This window comes from Pipistrellus kuhlii, unplaced genomic scaffold (assembly GCF_014108245.1).
Source record: "Pipistrellus kuhlii isolate mPipKuh1 unplaced genomic scaffold, mPipKuh1.p scaffold_m20_p_1, whole genome shotgun sequence".
NCBI classification, from domain to species: Eukaryota; Metazoa; Chordata; class Mammalia; order Chiroptera; family Vespertilionidae; genus Pipistrellus; species Pipistrellus kuhlii.
Genome location: NW_023425404.1, coordinates 13,178,018 through 13,199,521, shown reverse-complemented (window position 1 = coordinate 13,199,521; position 21,504 = coordinate 13,178,018). Strand labels below are relative to the sequence as shown.

The 21,504-nt window shown below is 43.1% G+C and overlaps 1 protein-coding gene across 4 annotated transcripts in view; it reads right to left on the bottom strand.

Annotated features, from left to right (window-relative positions):
- The window catches only part of ZFYVE1 (zinc finger FYVE-type containing 1), a 49,699-nt gene that overhangs the window by 19,350 nt on the left and 8,845 nt on the right, over positions 1-21,504 (bottom strand). For all 4 annotated transcript variants that reach the window (XM_045578964.1, XM_036432292.2, XM_045578976.1 and 1 more), the window contains exons 3-4: positions 7,549-8,053; positions 3,166-3,380 (exon numbers count right to left, since the gene is read on the bottom strand). In XM_045578964.1, coding sequence (XP_045434920.1) covers positions 3,166-3,380; positions 7,549-8,053 — 720 coding nt within the window. The remainder of the gene's footprint in view (positions 1-3,165; positions 3,381-7,548; positions 8,054-21,504) is intronic.

The window sequence follows — 21,504 nt, the reverse complement described above, 5'->3', positions numbered from 1 at the left end:
TTTTCAAGCAAAACTTGTTAATTGCACTTCACACGTTCTGTAGATACCACGTGTTTGAAGGTTATGTCAATACAAGTACACCAAGCAAGATTTTAAACGAATGTTTAAAAACGACATTAATTATTACTAGACCCGATATTATTATAGATACACAGACTTAACAGAAATTTATTTCTAACAGTCTGGATGCTGGAAGTCCAAGGTCTGGGCACCAGTATAGTCAGGATCTGCTGAGAACCTGCTTTCTGGTTCATCAATAGTGTCTGCTCACAGTGTCCTCTCTTGGGGGGAGGAGGAGAGCTCTCTGGCGCTTCTTTTATTAAGGTTATTAACCTCATTCATGAGGGCTCCATCCTCATGGCCCAATCACCTCCCAAAGATCCCTAACACTAACACACTGGGCATTAAGGATTTCCAATAGGAATTTTGGGAGGACACAAACATTTAGTAGAAAACTCTGCTAAAACCACAAACCTTTTTTGGAGGGTAACTTTTCATTTTGACTTATAATTTCAAGATTATAGAAAAGTTGCAAGAATAATACAAGAAACTTCTACACACAGTTTACTCAGATTCACTAATTGTTAACATTGTGCCCTACACTGCAGACCTTTTAAACTCAATGGATTAAGCCACATGTGTCAAACACAAGGCCCTCGGGCCAAATCCGTCCCGCCAGGCCTTGCAATGTGGCCCGCACCGCGCTGTCATCACTGCACTCCGCTGCGTTTCCATCACAATGACAGTTTATGACTGTTCAGTAAACCATTCGGCCCGCGATTTAGGCTAGATTTTAGATTTTGGCCCCTTCTCTGATTGAGTTCGACACCCCTAGATTAAGCAAATCAGCCTAGGCCCAGAGTTGTTCCCTGTATAAACCAGGAACTGCCTAGCTTTGTACCAAACTCACTTCTACCGCTCCTTCCTTTCCCTCCCAGTCCCAGTCTCTGTCCCCTAACCCTCAGGGCATCCTCATATCCCAGCTCCAATCTTCTTGTTAACATTTCCCTGTTCTCTCTCCAGGCCCTGCAGCCCAGCACTGCCCCAAAGGCCCTGCTCCTTCCCAGCACTTCTGTCCTAAGCCTGAAGCCATAGTAACAGAGTTGTGCACAAAGCAAACCTCAAAAAGCAAGCAGTTTTTCACCCAGATGGACTTAATGAATTCATTATAAAGAAACCTATAAAATAAAATAGTAATATGCAAATTAACCATCACTCCACTACGTCCATAAGCCAATCAGGATCAAGTAGGCAAATTAACCCAACCAAGATGGCTGTGGCCACGGAACAAACAAGTGGCTTGGGTTTCCCCAGTAATGAAGGAAGCCAAGCTTTCAGCACACCATGGCCAGCCTACGCCTCCACTGAAGGCTACAAAATTTCAATTATAGAAGATAAATAAATCCCAGATACCAAGGCCTCTACTTGGATTCCTGGGGGGCGTGGCTGGCCTACAAACCACCACAGGCCCCTCACCCAGGTCGCCCCACACCCCAAAGGAACCCCCACCCTGATCCGGAATACACTTCAGGGCAAGCCAGCTGGCCCTCACCCATGCACCAGGCCTCTATCCTATCTAATAAGAGTAATATGCAGATTGACCATCACTCCAACACACAATATGGCTGCCTCCATGTGGTCAAAGATCCTGACCCCATGTGAACACAAGATGGCCACCACAAGATGGCCAACAGGGGAGGGCAGCTGGGAGGGACTGGGCCTGCAGGGAAGGGCAGTTTGGGGGGGACCCAGGACTGCAAGGGAAAGCAGTTGAGGGGGACTAGGCCTGTAGGGGAGGGCAATTAGGGGTGTCCAGGCTTGCAGGGAAGGGCAGTTAGGGGCAAGAAGATTGGCAGGGAAGCAATTAGGCATCAATCAGGCTGGCAGGGAAGTGGTTAGGGGGTGATCAGGCTGGCAGGCAGAAGCGGTTAGGGGCAATCAGGAAGACAGGCAGGTGAGCAGTTGGGAGCTAGCAGTCCTGGATTATGAGAGGGATGTCAGACCCTCGAGGGGTCCCAGATTGGAGAGGGTGCAGGCTGGGCTGAGGGACACATCTTCTCCCCCCATGCATGGATTTTGTGCACCAGGCATCTAGTGGTAAAATAAATAATCATATACTAAAGATAAAATACTGTGTTAAAATAAAATCCTTGAAATACTAAAAGCAAAATAGAAAAGGCACCAAATAAGCAAAAATACTTAAAATTATATTCTACATGCAACTATATGAGATGATAGAAAAATGATAGATGTTCAGTTTATATATACCAGAGTAGGAAAAAGTAGGTTTACAGTTGTTGGTACAGAAAAACATGCAAGTTATGATTATAATAATACAAGAATAAACTTATCTAGTATGCGGGCCAGATGTTCCCCACCCTTGGATTAAATGAACAAATCCTCTGAACTTTGGTATGTCATAAACAGCAATTATTGTTATCCATATATATTTTTTTGGTTTTTTTCTTGGTCAAATTTCTACCTGTAATACTAGTTTTCCATTTACAGTGATTACAAAATGTTGCCTACTTTCATAAATTAATTTAGGTTAAAAACAAAAACAGGTGAGTCTATATAAAGAAAAACAAAAGGGCTGTCCACATAACTGAGCCTCAGCATGAGTTGGCTCACCAGAGTTGAGCCACACAGTCCATAAATTAATGCTTTTTCCTATTCCCTAAAAGCCTAGTTTTTCACTTATATAAGGACTTATCATTTTTTAAAAACATATTTTTATTGATTTCAGAGAGGAAGGGAGAGAGAGAGTTAGAAACATCAATGATGAGAGAGAATCATTGATTGGCTGCCTCCTGCGCGCCCCTCACTGGGGAACTGAGCCCGCAACCTGGGCATGTGCCCTTGACCAGAATTGAACCTGGGTCCCTTCAGTCCTCAGGCCAATGCTCTATCCACTGAGCCAAACCAGCTTGGGCAGGGCCTATCACTTTTTAACTATCACCTAAGATTCCTCTGCACTCGAGCTCCTAGCAAGATGAGGTCATTTGAGAGATGTAAACTCCACTCATGCACTTCCTTTCCCTATAACCTCTCTCTCAGCCCAGGTTTCCAATCACCAGTACCAACAAAAGCTGGAGAACTGAGTGTTCTCACCACCCACTGGCACTCCAGTGAGAAGCACTCGAGGCGAGGCGGGAGCCAACTGACCTTCAGGGCTTTGAAGATGACTCCTGGGTGCCGGGGAGAACGGGTGGTGTTGTTCTCTAGCTGCTGCTCCAGAGCTCTCCGGAGCCCGGAGAAGTCCGTGGGAGGGTTGTAAGTCCTGGTTCCCTTGTAGTGAATGGAACTGAAGGCTTCAGGGAAGCGGCCCAGCTTCCGGAAACGGTCCTGGATGAGCTTCTCCGGCACCTCCGACGGGTGATCTGGACAAGCAAAAATAGGAACCTGAAAAGTGACCTTTCGTTCGTTTGTTTGTTTACACCCCTCACCCGATGGTATGTTTTTAGGAAGGGAGAGGTAGAGAGATGGAAACATCAATGAGAGAGAGAATCGGCTGCCTCCTCACCGGGAACCTTGCCTGCAACCCGGGCACGTGTCCTGACTGGGAATCAAACCACTGAGCTATGCCATCTGCGCTGTTTTTATTGATTTTAGAGAGGAAGGGGAGAGAGAGTGAGAAACATTGATCATTTGCCTTCTGTATGCCCCGATGCGGGATCAAACCCAAAACCTTTTAGTGTACGGGATAGTGCTCTAACCAACTGAGCTACCCCGCCAGGGCAACAGCGACCTTTCTTCAAAAAAATAAAAAAAATAAAGTTGCCGAAACCAATTTGGCTCAGTGGATAGAGCTTCGGCCTGCGGACTGAAAAGTCCCAGGTTCGATTCTGGTCAAGGGCATGTGCCTTGGTTGTGGGCACATCCCCAGTAGGAGGTGTGCAAGAGGCAGCTGATTAATGATTCTCCCTCAAAGATGTTTCTAATTCTCTATCCCTCTCTCTTCCTCTCTGTAAAAAAATCAATAAAATATATATTTTTAAAAATAAATAAAATTAAAATAAAAAGTCACCCCTCTTTCATTGCAAAAGTCTGACTCCATATATATGTAAAATACTTAAGCAGCCATAACTTAAGCAGGCAAGGGTTACCCTGTTAGAATTCAGGTTATCCTACTGAGCAGGACTGAGCAGGACTTCTATGAAGAGGGTGGTGTTGTGTCAAGATCTCAAACTGATTTCACGGGTATGTTCAGTAATGAAAACTCATTAAGTTATACACTTCTGATATGATGTGCACTTTTCTCTCTGTACATTATTCAAGAAACTTTTTTAAAAATCTGCTCATTATGCCCTGGCCGTGTGGCTCAGTTGGTTAGAGCATTGTCCCAGGCCGTAAAGATCCAAAGTAGCACAAAAACGCTGATTCCAGGAGGCATTCAAAATTTGGCATTTCCAACCTTAAAATCAATTGCTATGAATTATTTCTTCCATTCTGGAACACTTAGATTTCTTATCTTCCCACTAAACCAAAGTCCTCCCTATTCTAACTCCTTAATATGGCCCAGACTGTCCACTTCCCTCTTACTGCCACTGCCCTGGCTCACCCCCATCACTTCTCACCTAGAACTGTGAAAACCTCCTGGCTGGTCTCCCTGACTCTTCCAGGCATGCCTCTCCAGTTCATCCTACAACAGGACCTTTTGAAAACACAGGATTGACCATATAACTCCCCGCTTAAAATCCTGCCATACTTAAGAACTGAGGCACAACCATCCATGATATAATTCCCAAGAATATCCCCACCATTCCTTCTCATACAATCTATGCTTCAGACACACTGAGCCTCTTCATTTATCCACTGAGCATACGTCGGAGGAGAGCCTACTGTGAATCAAGCACTAGGCCAGTTTGGATGTAGCAGTAAGACAGAGAAGGTTCCTGCCATGTGGAATTTCCATTCGAATGGGAAAAGATCAAAAACAAGTAAGCAAATACACAGCATGATTTCTGATAGTGAAAAGTACCCTAATGCAAATGAATAGGGTGATGAATAAGAGTACAACCACCAGGATGCAGGAACAACTCTACGGGACAGTCAGGAAAGGCTCCGAGGAGATGAGAGTTGACTCTGAAAAACCTATGGCTAGGTGGGGGAAGAGCAGCGTATGCCAAGGTGTCAAGAGAGAAAAGGATAGAACTAGTGGAGGTAGTATACACATATGTCATGTGTGTGCACATATACAAACGCGTGAAAAGAGGAGGGCATTTAGTGGGTGAGGGGAGGGAAGGAAGGCGGATAACTAGAGAAGTTCAGAGACGCAGCTAGAAGTCAGAGTGAGGACACCATAATTAGGAGTTTGGATTTTATTTTGATGTAGACAAAGCTGCTGACAGGCTGTAAGCAGAAGTATGACATGATCTAATTTATAAACTAAGCTTTTAAAAAGATGGCTCTGGATGCTGTGTGGAGGATGCACTGAAGGGAGCTACAATGGAAGTCAGGAAGCTGTAGTAGAACTTACTCCTTCAAACTACTAGGCATTTGCCCTTCCTAGAGCATCGCTCTTCCCCTTTGCTACCTAGCCACGTCTCTAGAGTTCAAATATCACCTCCTCTTTCCTAGAAGGTTTAGAGTGTCCCTCTTCCACACCCCACAGCTCCAGTACCTGCATCTACTACAGAACAGAACAGAACACCCGTGGTTCCTCCACTACACTGTGATTTACTTGAGGGTGGGAATTGTGTTCCTTTTCAGCTTGGTGCCCCACTGCTCAGCACATTGTGCACTTAGTAAGCTTTGTTCAACTGAATAACAGGCAAATGGTGTAACTGCTCTCAGGGACAATACTAATATTCCCACCTGCTCCCCCAATCTCCTTCTCAGGTCATGATCTTGCTTCCTATTTATCTAAGACCGTGGTCTGCAAACTACGGCTCTTTGGCCCCTTGAGTGTGGCTCTTCCATAAAATACCACGGCCTGAAGTATATTGAAGTCTATGTTGAAGAAGTGGTGTTAGAAGTTTAAAAAATTTGACTCTCGCCGAAACTGGTTTGGCTCAGTGGATAGAGCGTCAGCCTGCGGACTCAAAGGTCCTGGGTTCGATTCCGGTCAAGGGCATGTACCTTGGTTGTGGGCATATCCCCAGTAGGGGGTGTGCAAGAGGCAGCTGATCGATGACTCTCATCGATGTTTCTAACTACCCCTCTCTCTTCCTTTCTGTAAAAAATCAATAAAAATATATTATAATATATAAAAAATTTGACTCTCAAAAGAAATTTCAATCATTGTACTATTGATATTTGGCTTTGTTGACTAATGAGTTTGTCAACCACTGATCTAAGAAAACAGAAACAATAAGACAACACACACACATACACACACACACAACTCTTACTTATAACTGTGTCCATACATCCTATCTTCTCTCCCATTGAAGATGAACTGTCCATGCTCCTAAGGCCAATGTCCTTGCTGTCTCATACATCTACTTTCCAGTGAATTACTCTCTTCAGTACACAAATATCTGCAATACCTTTCATCTTAAATTTTAAAAAGGGAAAATTCCTTGAATTCTCACATTAGCCTGCAGCTATCATTTATTTGTCTGCTAGCCTTTACAGAACTCTTTGAAAGAGTTGAATAAACTCACTGCCTTCATTTTTCTCCTCCTATTCACTCTCAATCCCACTCTGACTAGGCTTTCCTACTCACCATCCCTGGGAAACAGGTTTTAATACAGACCACCAAGGACCTCTATTTTGCCAAAGCCATTCAACAATTCTTGATCCTCATCCTAACCATAAGCAGATTATATATACTAGAGGACAGTTGCACAAAGATCCGTGCAATAGGCCTTCCTTCCCCTGGCTGCCTGCATCGGTTTTCCTCTGGCACCTGGGACCCAGGCCTTCACTCCAGCCGGAGCCTTCAGTCTTCACTCCAGTGGGAGCGCAGCTCCTGTAGCTCCCTCTGTTCCCCACCCTCCCCCTCAAAGCAGGTGTCCTACCCCACCCAGCACTACACACCTGCATGTATGCTGCCCAGAGGCCCAGAGGGACTGGGGGGGCGGGGCCTCTGGCATCTTTGTTGGGTTAATTTGCATATTCACTCCTGATTGGCTGGTGGGTGGCACAAAGTGGCATCAATTTGCATATTTCTTTTTAATTAGTGTAGGGGTGTGTGTGTATGCACATATATGTATGTATATGTATGTATTTATTGGTTTCAGAGAGAAAGGGAAAGGGAGAGATAGAAACATCAATGATGAGAGAATCATTGATTGGCTGCCTCCCATAAACCCCCTACTGGGGATCAAGCCCACAACCCAGGCATGTGCCCTTGGCCAGAATCAAACCCGGGACCCTTCAGTCCACAGGCCTACACTCTATCCACTGAGCCAAACCAGCTAAGGCCATAAGCAGATTTCAACATGGTTGATTCATTACGTCCTTCTGGAAACATTTCCTTATGTCTTGCCCAGGCCGAAATTTTTCTAGGCAATGGCCACCATCAAGTTGCTTTTACAGCCCAATGGCTGCCTCCTTGTACCAAGAAAGGTCAGTCTGTGACACAGTACCCCATCTACTCACCAGAGCCCAGCAGCTGAGTGTGCACAGTCTCATGGAAAATGATAACAGCAGGGCCCAGGGTGGACAAGGGCACATCCAGGCCACAGCGGGCAGTAGTAGCCTTGAGCTCCTTGGTGAAGTGCTTCAGATAAGCTTCTGAGGCGTCCCCGAGGAACTTGAAGAGGTCATTATGCAGCCGGTCTGCGTGAGTTCGATAGATGACGAGGTCTGAGATGGCCAGGACCTTAAGCAGCAGCCGTGTTCTCTGGCTGATATTCACCGTAGCCCCCAGGAGCCCTTCCGTGTCTATCACTGCTACTTTGTGGACTGGGTCGTAGGCTGCCCACACTCCCACGGTGCAGGACTCCTGGGCAGGGGAGGTTTTGAAGACTTCACGGCCATAAAAGAAAGTGTGATTGAGGGTATGAGACTTCCCATCACCAGTATTTCCAAAAATGGAAACAACCTTCAGATGCTGATCAGGTTTGCAGTCCAATTTCCTAATAAAGTCCTCTTCATTAGACACCTTAAAAAAAAAATACAATGAAATCAAGAAATGGCAAAATAGCTAGAAACATGTGCAAGAAGAACAAATGCTTCCCAGAGTCAAGGTCCTTGACTGACTTGTTAAAATGGCAAGGAAAAAAAGCCCCAGTGTAACAGCCTCCACCAGCCCTTACCTTTAGCAAAGAGCTAATAGGAACTTTTAAAGCCTCAGTCAGTATCAGAACTTAGTAGTCATAAAGAACTAAAAGTATGAAATTCTCAGAAGAGAACATAGGAACAAATTTTTATGACCTTGGATTAAGCCATGGTTTCTTAGTTAATACAGCAAAAGCTATACAACAAAAGAAAAAATAGATAAAATGGACTATCACAAATGAAAGCTATCATTCTGCAAAGGATATTATTAGCAAGGCAGTGAAAAGACACTCAAAGAATGGGAGAAAATATTTGTAAATCATATATTTAATAAGAGTCTAGTGTTTAGGGTATGTAAAGCATTCAACATGAGCCTGACCAGTGTGGCTCAGTGGTTGAGCATCGACCTATGAACCAGGAGGTCACAGTTCAATTTCCAATCAGGGTACATGTCTGGGTTGCAGGCTCAATCCCCTATGGGGGCGGGTGGGAAAGGGGGAAGGGGGACATGTAGGAGACAGAAGATCAATGATTCTCTCTAATCATTAATGTTTCTATCACCCTCTCCCTCTCCCTTCCTCTCTGAAATCAATAAAAACTTAAAAAAAAAAAAATAATGCCAGGCCCTACACAGTGTGACTCAGTTGGACCATCGCCTAATGAACCAGAAGGTTGCCAGCTATATTCCCAGTCAGGGAACATGCCTGGGTTGAGGGTTCCAACCCCAGTGGGGGGCGTGTACAGGAATCAACCAATCAATATTTCTCTCATATCTCCATGTTTCTCTTTTACTCTCTTTCCTCCTTTCCCTCTCTCTAAAATAATAATAATTATATTTATACATATATAATTATATGTATTACATATATATGTACACACACACACCTATTTTAAAAAGGCCAGGAAGGAAGAGACCTGGTGCCAATGAAATATCAGGAGCTCCAAAAAGATTCTCAGGGCCACTACTCTCAGAAAACAGATTCCCAAGAACAAAATTCCTAATCCAGAAAGTAATGTTTTACTCCAGCTAAAAGAGTGATGAACCTTTACAGCAAGTATCCTCCAGCCATAAGAAAAAAACACCTTCCTGATATTCAAGTATGCTGGTTTGAAAAAGAGCAGCTAGAGAAATGTAAATAGACCACTGGATGTGATCATATCAGCCCTCATTTCCCATAACCTCAGGATGGTAAACCACTCATCATTCTATTAATAACACCACTATTGTTACATAGTTAGGAGCCTTAATGTTAGTGATCAGACTAATAATTTTCTAAATGCCCACTATATCCTAGGGCAGGACCCTGTCTATTTTCTCTTTACATCTCTAGCAATTGGAACACCATATGACACAGAGGAGTTCAATGTCCAATTATTGAATAAATGAAGGCCAGACACCCTGTTTGCCATTTTAATCACTTTTCTCCACCCCTTTTCTTCCTCAGGGCTTACCACTCAGCCTCATTCAATCAACCTGGTAATGGGCTCGTGGTTTACCAGACAACTGAGAGGAACAAGAAATTACATGAACAGTTCATTCTATTTATTTATTTTAAATCTTTATTGTTGAAAGTATTACATATATCCCCTTCCCGCTCCCCAGTAACTCCCTCCAGCCCACCCCCACTCCCCGCCCCAGGCTTTCACCACCTAATTGTCCGTGTCCATGGGTTATGCATATATACATACATGGTCTTCGGTTGATTACCTCCCACCCACCCACCTTTCCCCGCCTTCCCTCTGAGATTCTGCACTCAGAACAACCCATTTTAGACTGGTGTCACTCCGCCAGCCTTGTTCCCAGCTGTTAAGTTGGCCAGCAGGAGAAACAAAAGCTCCATAAAGCACAGCTGGTGTGGCTCAGAGGTTGAGCATTGACCTATGAACCGAATGTCATGGTTCAACCCCCAGTCAGGGCACATGGGCGGGTTTCAGCTCAATCCCCAGTGGGGCAAGTGCAGGAGGCAGCCGATCAATGATTCTCTCTCATCATTAGTTTCTCTCTCCCTTACTCTCTGAAATCAACAAAATAATATATATTTTTAAAAGCTCCATAAACATCTACTAGCAAGGATCCACCACAAGAGCCATTCACCTTCTCAAATAGTCCTCAGTATCCATAAGGGTTGAAAAGTACAGCTAAAGATTTTCTTCCCTAGAAATCTACTGTTATCAATCTGTTAGCCCACAACTGTTACCCATATATGTTAAGAGGAGGTACCGATAAAGAGACACATGGGAACCTTCAGATACAGAATTAAATGCCTCATTACTCATATTGATTAAGTGCTGACTAAATGATGTACATAACATATATAAATTCATTTGGGATGAAAATAAAACACTCCCTATAAGCATCTGGGACATTGTTTGGGCACTTGGTATCCTGGGGTATTGTATTAAACACATCTGTTCATGTGTTGGGCATATACAACTGAGTCTAGAGCAAAGAATTCTGGGAGAAGCTCAAAGCTCTAGGCTGGGTTTTTGTTTTTCTTTTTTGTCTTTTTCCTATTAATTGATTTGAGGGAGGGACAAACATTAACATAAGACAGATGGACTGTTTGCCTCCCGTACACGCACTCCGACCGGGAATCTAATCTGCAACCTGGGTATGTGCCCTCAGTGGGAATCCAACCCGAGACCTTCTAGTACACAAGAACAATGCTTCAACCAACTGAGCCACACCAGCCAGGGCCATAGGCTGACTGCCCTGGCTAATCATTTAACATGCACTGACTGCATTTTTTTCTTAAATATATATTTTATTGATTTTTTTCAGAGAGGAAGGGAGAGAGATAGAGCCAGAAACGTCAACGAGAGAGAAACATCGACCAGCTGCCTCTTGCACACCCCCTACCGGGGATATGCCCCCTACCAACGTACATGCCCTTGACCGGAATCGAACCTGGGACCTTTCAGTCTGCAGACCGCTCTACCACTGAGCCAAACTGGTTTCAACACTGACTGCATTTTTTATGTGTAAAATGGGGATATAACCACTTTGCCTCCCTTGACAGGGTAGTGGTTGCTAATCAAATAGCTAAGTAAGAATGTGCCTTGCAAACAGAAAACATGGTTCATTTTTCCTTCCAGTATCTTTCACATAATTTTGCTCCCATTTTTACTATTCAATCCATATTTAAATGAGCCAAGAGAGAACAGCCTAGGCCTAGGAGGTAGCAAGACTGGTTTTCAGTCAGGGGAGGGAAAAGTAAAAATAAGAAGACTCCCTTTCATGAGGGAAGGAAAGGGCCAGAAGGGACAAGGCTCCTGCTCCACTGGTTCTTCCTGTTTGTAATCAATGATCCCACTTTGCATAGCACAGCGCCTGGCACAAAGTAAGCGCTCAATAAATCCTGGCTGTTAATATTTAAAGACCTGCACTGGGAAAACATCCAGGGGCACTGAGCAGCAGCTGGGCTGGGACCTGCTTGGTGCTCAGAAGTTGCTCATTCAGGTACTCAATCAGCAAGGGTGAAGTCTACACTGATTCTACCTAAGAAATGCTTGCTACTTGCTTCTGATAACTTCTTTCCTCTCCCTCAAATCAAAACAACATATTACCATTCATACTGGCTTTATAGTTGACTCTTAGTAAAGTTGGCATCTAACTGCATACACATCTTCAAGAAACCAAACAGTATACCTCTTCATCTCACTCACAAAGCTTTTCACTTTGTGTTGAGTATTAAGTAGAGTTTCTAAAATAAAAAATAACAGTACTCAGTGAACTTCATTGTTCCAAGTTAGAATTCAGGGCAGTTTATGGTAGTGAAAAGGATCCAGCAGTCAACCTCTGACCCAGAATGATGACAATCTCCTTTAAGAAATTCCTTCTTAGCCCTCCCAGAATCCTCCAGGAAGAATGACCAACCACATGGGCTTTGTTCTGAGGAGGCCTGGGAAGGGAAAAGCAAGAGATGGGGAAAGAGCCTTGGAAAGTAAAGTTCAACAGAACACAGTCAGACTCCTGAAATTAAACACCAAAGACAACAGAAAACAATCGCAAGGCAAGTAGCTCAGCATTGAGGTTCTTTCCGTTTTGGCCTCTCGGGATGAAAACGATCTAACTGGTACCAACTACAATCATACAGTCCTTCAAATCTTTATAAAGGTGTTTGGCCAAGGGCAAAAATCGGCTCCTAACTCAAAGCAATAGAAAGAGCTAAGGGACACTTGCTTGCTTTCAATAACAACCTAATGCTTATCATAAATTCCACCCCTGAACCAAAAAGATTTATTTTTTAAAAATGTTTTTATTTGTTTTAGAGGGGAGGGGAGGGATAGGGGGAGAGAGAGAAAAACATCAATGTGAGGGAGAAACATCGATTGGCTGCCTCCCACACACACCTTATCCAGAGATCAAGCTGCAACCTGGGCATGTGCCCTGACCAGGAATGGAACTAGCAACCTTTCCATGCACAGGATGATGCTCAACCCACTGAGCCACACTGCTAAGACTCAATAGATTATTTTATACCTCTCCATTGAGATTCTAAAACTAGTCTAAGTTGCCCTATCCGGTTTGGCTCAGTAGCTAGAACATTGGCCTGCAGACTGGAGGGTCCTGGGTCCGATTCCCATCAAGGGCACATACCTCAGTTGCAGGCTTGATGCCTGACCTTGGCTGGGGTGTGTGTGAGAGGTAACCAATCAATGTGTCTCTCTCACATCAATGTTTCTCTCTGTCTCTCTTCCTCTCCCACTCTCTCTAAAAAACAATGAAAAATATCCAAAGTGAGGATTAATAAAAAATAAATAAATAAAAAATAAAACCCAGTCTAAGCCCTAACCGGTTTGGCTCAGTGGATAGAGTGTCAGCCTGTGGACTCAAGGGACCAAGGTTTGATTCCGGTCAAGGGCATGTACCTTGTTTGTAGGCACATACCCAATAGGGAGTGTGCAGGAGGCAGCTGATCGATGTTTCTCTCTCATAGTTGTTTCTAATTCTCTATCCATCTCCCTTCCTCTCTGTAAAAAATCAATAAAATATATATATTTTTTTAAAAAAAAACAACAGTCTAAGTCGATACTAATTCCCAAAGTTCAGTTCCTCTTCATTACTTTTCTGTTTTGGCCTCCAGTTTACTTTGCTTTCATTCCATTTTACTGAGCCCACTGAAACCAACCAGATTTTTGGTCTTATCAGAACTGGGACCACTATCCCAAAAGGAAACTATAACTTGACATTTCATTTAATTAAGAGAGGAGCACAGGTATGGAACTTGGGTTACAGTTTCCTTATTGCAGGGAAGGGAAAGGGGAAGTGGAAGGTGAGGGAACTCTTCCTTGAAAAAGCCAAACCGACTTTCTTCACATTGAAAAATGTTCCTTAGTGGATAGAGCTTCCGCCCTCGGACTAAAGAAGGGTTCTAGGTTTGGTTCCAGATTTGAGTCCAGCCAAGGGCATGTACCTTGGTTATGGGATAGATTCCCAATAGGGAATGTGCAGGGGGCAGCTGATCGATGTTTCTCTCTCATTGATCTTTCTAACTCTCTATCCCTCTCTCTTCCTCTCTGTAAAAATCAATAAAATATATTTTTAAATAGAAAGAAAAGAAAAAACTCACTACAGACTGATTTATATGCCTTTCAGCATAATGATTATTGCTTGTCTCATTTCTTATATTTCCAATAGGACATGATCTCACTCATCTAGGGGAAATGGTGAACAGCATAGGCTGATGAACAAGAACAGACCCAGAGATAAGGAGCCACGGATCAGACTGTCGGACCTCAAAGGGAGGGTGGGGACAAAAGGGAGAGATCAACCAAAGGACTTATGTGCACACATATGAGCCTAACCAGTGGTCAAGAATAGTAGGGGGTTGGGACATGAGTGGAGAGGGTGGGGAATTGGGATGAGGGGTTGAGGACAAATATGTGATACCTTAATCAATAAAGAAATTAAAAAATAATAATAAAAAATGCAAAAAAAAAAAAAAAAAAAAAAAAAAAGAAAGAAAGAAAAAGAAAAATGCTCCAGGCAATGATTTAAGCTCATGACCTAATTTTCAAACAGGATTTTACTTAAACAATGTCAACCAGTCAGTGGCCACTCTAATTTGAAAGCCCAAATGATAAGGAGGCTCCATTTCAATAGCAAACCTCTACTGCCAGAAAGTTCTAGTAAACCTGTTTCTCTAAACCAGAGAGTTCAGAGAAAGGCCTCTCATTCTATCCTAAAAGTGTATATCGCCGAAATCAGTTTGGCTCAGTGGATAGAGCGTCAGCCTGCGGACTGAAAGGTCCTGGGTTCGATTCCGGTCAAGGGCATGTACCTTGGATGCCGGTACATCCCCAGTATGGGGTGTGCAGGAGGCAGCTGATCGATGTTTTTCTCACATCGATGTTTCTATCTCTCTCCTTTCCTCTCTGTAAAAAATCAATAAAATATATTTTAAAAAATAATAAAATATGAGGCTAGACAGAAGATAAGAGTACTAGGTTCAAGTCCACCTCTACCTGAATTTTACCAGGGATAACTTACTCAACTCTTCTCTTTCTCAAAGTCTTCATTCTCAACCCATCACCTCTGTTAACATCATTCTGGTTCTGAGATTCCCAAATAGAATGTACTCCATGCTAGCACGGGTCTGGTCTGTATTGTTTACCCCTGCAGCCCCAGCACAGGCCTGACACATAATAGGAAATCAACACGTATTTGTTTTTTAAAAATTAAGAAACTCAGCAAAAATGCAGATGCTACAGGTTCTTTAGAACAAAACAGTCCATATTACCATTAAGTGTTCACCCAACCAGTCTCCACCACTCACTGACTTTAGAATAATCTTAAAGAAGTTATTTTATTTATCTGAACCTCACCTTGCTGTGAGAATTAAGTGACACGATGTACCTCAAGCACTCTGCACAGTGGAGGCATGTAGTAAATGCTAGAGAAGTGTTGACTGACATTATTGCTGTAGCTATCTGGTTTACCTCCAGGCCAGTTATTGCAGCCACTACAAAATTTGCATTCCATTATCCCAATTAAAAACCCTCCTGAAGGAAGTTTTCCAATAAATGCCTCTTTATAGAATTAGGGATAATGGGACAAGGAAGATACTCAGTATTTACCACTCCCTCCCTCAAAAGGATGAATCTTCAATTTAATGGGGGGGAAAGCTGTTATAAGGTTATATAATGCATATATTATGCATAAGAAAGCATTCAGTCTTCAGAATGATGATTCCAAGAATTATCCCTACACCAGAGACTTACTAAAGTGCTCTTCTCACTGTTTATGCCGAAGATCTTAGTAGATGACACAGCTTTATAAGGAGAACTTTGGTGTCTGAGTCCAAAACTGAGAGGGGTCTGTTTCTAGTCAATATGGAATGAGATAGTAGAGCTGTGGTTAAGTAAGAATATAGCAATATAACTATTTTAAAGTCAATTAACAACAGTAACTCCTCCAGCAATAACACCCTCTTCTGAATGGCCATATTTTCTCCATAACACTCTGACATTATACACCTTATTCTATGTATTTGTCTTCTACTACCACTAGACTGTCCTCTCATCAAATTCAGAGTTCTACTGTCACTTTGGGGTTTTTTTTGTGTGTGTGTGTGTTTTTTAAATATATTTTATTGATTTTTTACAGAGAGGAAGGGAGAGAGAGATAGAGAGTTAGAAATGTCGATGAGAGAGAAACATCAACCAGCTGCCTCTTGCACACCCCCTCCCGGGGATGTGCCCACAACCAATGTACATGCCCTTGACCGGAATCAAACCTGGGACCTTTCAGTCCGCAGACCGACGCTCTATCACTGAGCCAAACCGGCTTCAGCACTACTGTCACTTTGTATTTCCCCCAGTTGTCAGTACATAGTAGGCACTAATTAAATGTTTGTTGAATTAAATGTTATATTTATTTATTTGAGTACATACTGTGTGCCAAACACTGTCTGGATGCTGATAAACAGAAGAGGTAAAAATCACTGCCCAGTCCAGCCAGCTTGGCTCAGTGGTTTTGCGTCGACCTTTGAACCAGGAAATCAGTTTGATTCCAGTCAGGGCACATGCCCAGTTGCTGGCTTGAGGGCATGTAGGAAGCAGCTGACTGCTGATTCTCTCTCACATCGATGTTTCTCTCTTTCTCTCCTTCTCCCTTCCTCTTTCTCCAAAAATCAATTAGGAATCTTTAAAATTAATTAGCCGAAACCAGTTTGGCTCAGTGGATAGAGCGTCAGCCTATGAACTGAAAGGTCCCAGGTTTGATTCCGGTTAAGGGCATGTACCTTGGTTGCGGGCACATCCCCAGTAGGGGGTGTGCAAGAGGCAGCTGATTGATGATTCTCTGGGCAATGTCCACTCTACATTTTAGTTGTATTCCATTGAAATTGTTGTGTGCTGCTCTGGTTAGGTGTCTACCTGAGCAGCCATCTTGGATCCTCTGATTGATGATTCTCACTCATCAATGTTTCTAACTCTCTATCCCTCTCTCTTCCACTCTGTGAAAAATCAATAAAATATGTATTTTTTAAAATTAGTTACCGTATTTTTCGGACCATAAGACGCACTTTTTTCCCCCCAGAAGTGGGGGGGAAAAGTCCCTGCGTCTTATGGTCCAAATATAGCCTACACATATACTTTTAAAAAAAAGTTTTTTTTACTTGCCCGGCTCTGTGTGGTCTCTGTGTGCTTGCCCGGCTCTAAAATGGTTCTAAATGCTGCTGTTTACTTTACAGGGTTGATTACATGTGTTTATGACTGTGATGTTGGGTTTTAATGCACATAAAATATTTTAGGACACTATTTGTTTCAGAATCTTTTTTTCTTCATTTCCCTTCTCTAAAAACTGGTGCGTCTTATGGTCCGGTGCGTCTTATGGTCCGAAAAATACGGTAATTAGCCGAAACCAGTTTGGCTCAATGGATAGAGCATCGGATTGGGGACTGAAAGGTCCCGGGTTCGATTCCAGTCAAGGGCATGTACCTCGGTTGCGGGCATATCCCCAGTAGAGGGTGTGCAAGAGGCAGCTGATCGATGACTCTCTCTCATTGATGTTTCTAACTCTCTATCTCTCTCCCTTCCTCTCTGTACAAAATCAATAAAATATATTTTTTTAAAAATTAGTTAATTAATAAAATGGCACAAGGGAACCTTCTGGGGGTGGTAGAAATGTTCTCTACCTTGACCTTGATGGGGAGTAGGAGGGTTACTCGTGTACATATATTTGTCAAAACTCATAGAACGGTACACTTACAATGTGTAAATTATACCACAAAAGAGTTTATTTTTAAAAGTCTTATTATGTCATGTACTTTTTTTATGTCATGTAAAATGGTGATAAGTGCCTAAACCGGTTTGGCTCAGTGGATGGAGCGTCTGTCTGCGGACTGAAACGTCCTAGGTTCGATTCCGGTCAAGGGCACACCAGTAGGGGGTGTGCAGGAGGCAGCTAATCAATGTTTCTCTCTAATCGGTGTTTCTAGCTCTCTATCCTTCTCCCTTCATCTCTGTGAAAAATCAATAAAATATATATATTTTTTTAAATGGTGATAAGTGGTATGAAAAAAAAAACCGGGATCTAAGACTAGGACTACAAGGTGGGGATAAGGGTTGCTCTTATTAATATGATGGTCAGGGAAGGCTGCACTTTTAATGCCAAAATCTAGGTCAATCCTTTAAAAAAAAAAAATGGAGCAAGCTTAATTTTCTGTGGTAATAAAAGGAAAAGGAATGTCACGAACAATAAAAAACAGAACATAAACTTGAAATCATTTGTTTAGCTCTAGACAGAAACCACCCCCTCCCCTCAAAGTGACAGATTTTCCAGAGATTACTCAAACTAATAAGGCACATAATTGACACTCAATAAAAGTTTATGACTGTTGTTAAAGGACACATGTAAACTGAACTGAGCTCTTTGGAAAAGCTTATGAGAGGTTATGGAAAACACTTTAGTCATAAGGATGACATATTCAATAGGCAGAAGCGACTGGGCTAGAAAGCAGAGGAATTTCTAAAATACCCTCGGACTGCTGAACGGCTCTCTTCACCTGAGGCTGGGGTGTCGTGCCTACATGTCAGAATCAAGCTCTGTCAGTTCTGCTCAAGGATTCCACCATCTAGACTCAAATTCCCTGGGGAAGACAGCAAAAATTCAGCCACAAGTAGGAGGAAATCAGAAGAGGGGGACATTTCCAGAGCTGCTAGGAAGTAGAATCCTCCTCCAGTGAAGTCAAGGCAGAGGTCAAGTGCTTACATATGGCTGGTATACACACTCTCCTGCCCCAGAACGCCAGCCACTACCAAGACAACCACACAAACAGTTTAAACAGAGCCTCTTCATTTCTGGCCAAAAGTCATTGGAAAGAGAGGCAAAATGAACAAAACATCCTCCAAGGAAGCATCCACCCTTTCCTGCCTCCAGAAATCCTCCTATGTCCTGCCTGCCCACAGGTCGTTCCAATTCCTCTTGCCTGGAACTTTCTACAGTCCCTTCTTCGGGGTCTCATCCATTCGCTTCCCTCTGACTTCCCACCACCAATCAAATGTGCTCCATTCAGCAGCTCTAAGCCCAGAGAGAAATGATCTCATGGGAGCTCCTCCCAAAGCAAGCAAGACTCCCCAGGAGACTGCAGCCTGTTTCTCTCAGAAGGCCTTCCACGCTCCAGGATAAACTCGAAGGTAGTACGACCAGGAGATGCATCCACAGGGAAAACATACAAGGTCAACAGAATAAGAATCTTCCTCTTATACTACCCCAGACTCAAAGAGCCAGATGTGTGCCCAATTCTAGAAGAAGAAAAAAATCAATCACTTTAAGGAAGTGACAGACCAGGAAAAAAACAGAATTGCACACACTGGAGGTAACTTGAAATAGTTAAAAATAGGTTCCCTGAAAAGCTGACTCACAGTGTTTTTGATGGCTTATATGGGTCAAATTTTAAACCAGCCCTGCACTAAACAAAATAGCCTTCCAGGTTAGATGCCAGGAGCCTGTCACCGCAGTGCAAGGCTGAGAAAGCTCCGAAGATGCAGGGCAGAAACTGAAGGCACACAATAGGGGCCCTTTCGTGTTTTTGCCTGTCTGAGTCACCCTCAACCCTGCATTGCCCAGTAATCCCATACAATGCCTCCCCCTCCACCATTATGACTAAACAAAAGGGGCTTTTTCTTGGGCTTTTAGAAGTAAAAGCCAGCAGTCTGTGGAGGGAGCCTCTGCTACTTCTCCAATTATTGCTTATTATTTTGACAGACAGACAGCTCCTGAACAGACAGACCTATGGCTTTGTGTTACTTTTTAAACTATAGCACGTAAGAACCAATAGTAAATATATATTCATGTTCTGAGCAGAACTTACCAAAAGGCTAACAGCCACACCACCAAAATTGGTCCTTACAAGAATTCGGCCATTGGGAGAGAAAAATGGGCAAGTCCCACAATGTAGAAGATTATGACCCCTCTGGCTCATGACCTATTGGCCAGAATTAAGCTAAGGGTTTCCTGCCAACCTGTCTGAACCAAAGGGCCTGGGAAGAGCCAGCCCCACCCAGCAAGGTACCCTGGACCCGGAAGCAGAGAAAGGGCCAAGGAGCCGCCGGCAGAGGAGGCTGGCACAGCCAGTTTGTGGTTCAGGATTCCCATGCAGTCTGAAAACATCCTCTGCTGTTTTCCACTCCTGGATCCCATTAAAATAATGTCTCTTTTAGCCAACTTAAAAAAAAAAAAAAAAAAGCCAGGTCCCAGTATTCTGAGCCACACTATTCTGGGACTGTAAACAAGTGACGCAGCCAAGTACCGGGATGGGTCTTCTTAAAGGGACGGTCTCGGAGAGATGAGGTCCACCACGGACTTGGCTGAGGGAAGGACAAAGAAGACTCCCTTGGGCTCCCATTTCCGGGAGGGCCCGAGGCTGTCCATTTCTGAGTCAGGGGGGCCTGCCCCATGGGTATTTTCTTAGCTTCTCATTGACCACCCGGCTCACTGGCTTCCTCAGCACCCTGCTTGCTGGGCATGAGGAGTCTCCTGGCATGAAAAACTCCCTGGTTCTCCTAAGGTCCCAGTCAGGGGTCCGTCAGCATAAAGAGGAAACAGGAAAATTTCCTGTCAGGCTGCTGCTCTATCCTTTTGGAAAGAGGACAGTTATAGGAAGTTTGTAGAAAAGAGACAAAGAGGAAAATGGGGTGATTGTGAAAAAAAAAAAAAGAGAAAAAAAAAACTTGTATGGGGTTTAAATGTCTGTGTACATAAGAATGAAGAGAAAATTTTGAATATTTTTTCCCATTTATGAATAAATATTCTGGTAAGATATCTGAATTCCTACTATTCTCTTTTAAGAACCCTAATTATTAGAACTATTCTTCTAACCTTTGAGTTATTTGCTAAGGTTGTTGTCTCTAACTTCAAGAGATTACAATGACTTGTCAGTGTGGATCATTTACTTATTAAGGGCTGTAAATAATAGGTCCTTAAATCCTTTGGTTTTTCCTAACACAATTCTACTCTGGGCCTAGAAAAATCAACGAACACAATCCAGAAAGCCTAGCTATTTCATATGCCAAAAGGAAATACTGATTTCACCTAGATTACTTCTGAGGAGTGAACAGAACCAAAAGAGAGGGGGGTAAAATTAGTGTACCGATTAAATATTTAGTTCCTGATATATTTTCCACTTCACTAGAATCCAGGTCTTCTATTCAACCAAACCTTCATCTGTTAGATCAGGTTTCCAATCTCAGCACTACTGACATTTTGTACCAGATAATTATTATTTTTGTTAATCTTTGCCCAAGGATATTTTTTTCCCTTTGATTTTTAGAGAGAGTGGAAGGGAAGAGGAGAGACACAGAGAGAGAAACAACGATGTGAGAGACATTGATTGGTTGCCTCTCACACACACCCCAACTGGGGATGGGGATCAAGCCTACAACTGAGGTATGTGCCCTGGACCAGAATCGAACCCAAAGACTCTTCAGTCCATGGGCCAACGCTCTAATGACTGACCCAAACCAGCTAGAGCCAGATAATTCTTTTTGTGGAGAACTGCCCTAAGCACTGTAAGATACTTAGCAGCACCTTGACTTCTACCCACTTGTCAGTAGCACACCCACCACTTCCCCCATCTGTGATAAGCAAAGGTGTCTCCAAACATTGCCAAATGCCCCCTAAGGAGGGAAAATCAATCCTGGTTGAGAATTACTGTGTTAGTTTAATACCAAATGAGGCTAATTTAGCTCTCTTTATTGTATAAATTTTGTTCTTAAAGACCTTTAGTTTTATAGATTCAATAAAAGTTAGGGTATTAAGCAGGTGCTATTTGCACAAACCAAATTCCCAGGAGTCACCACTAAGTTCTCTCATTCCTTCACTCCTCCACC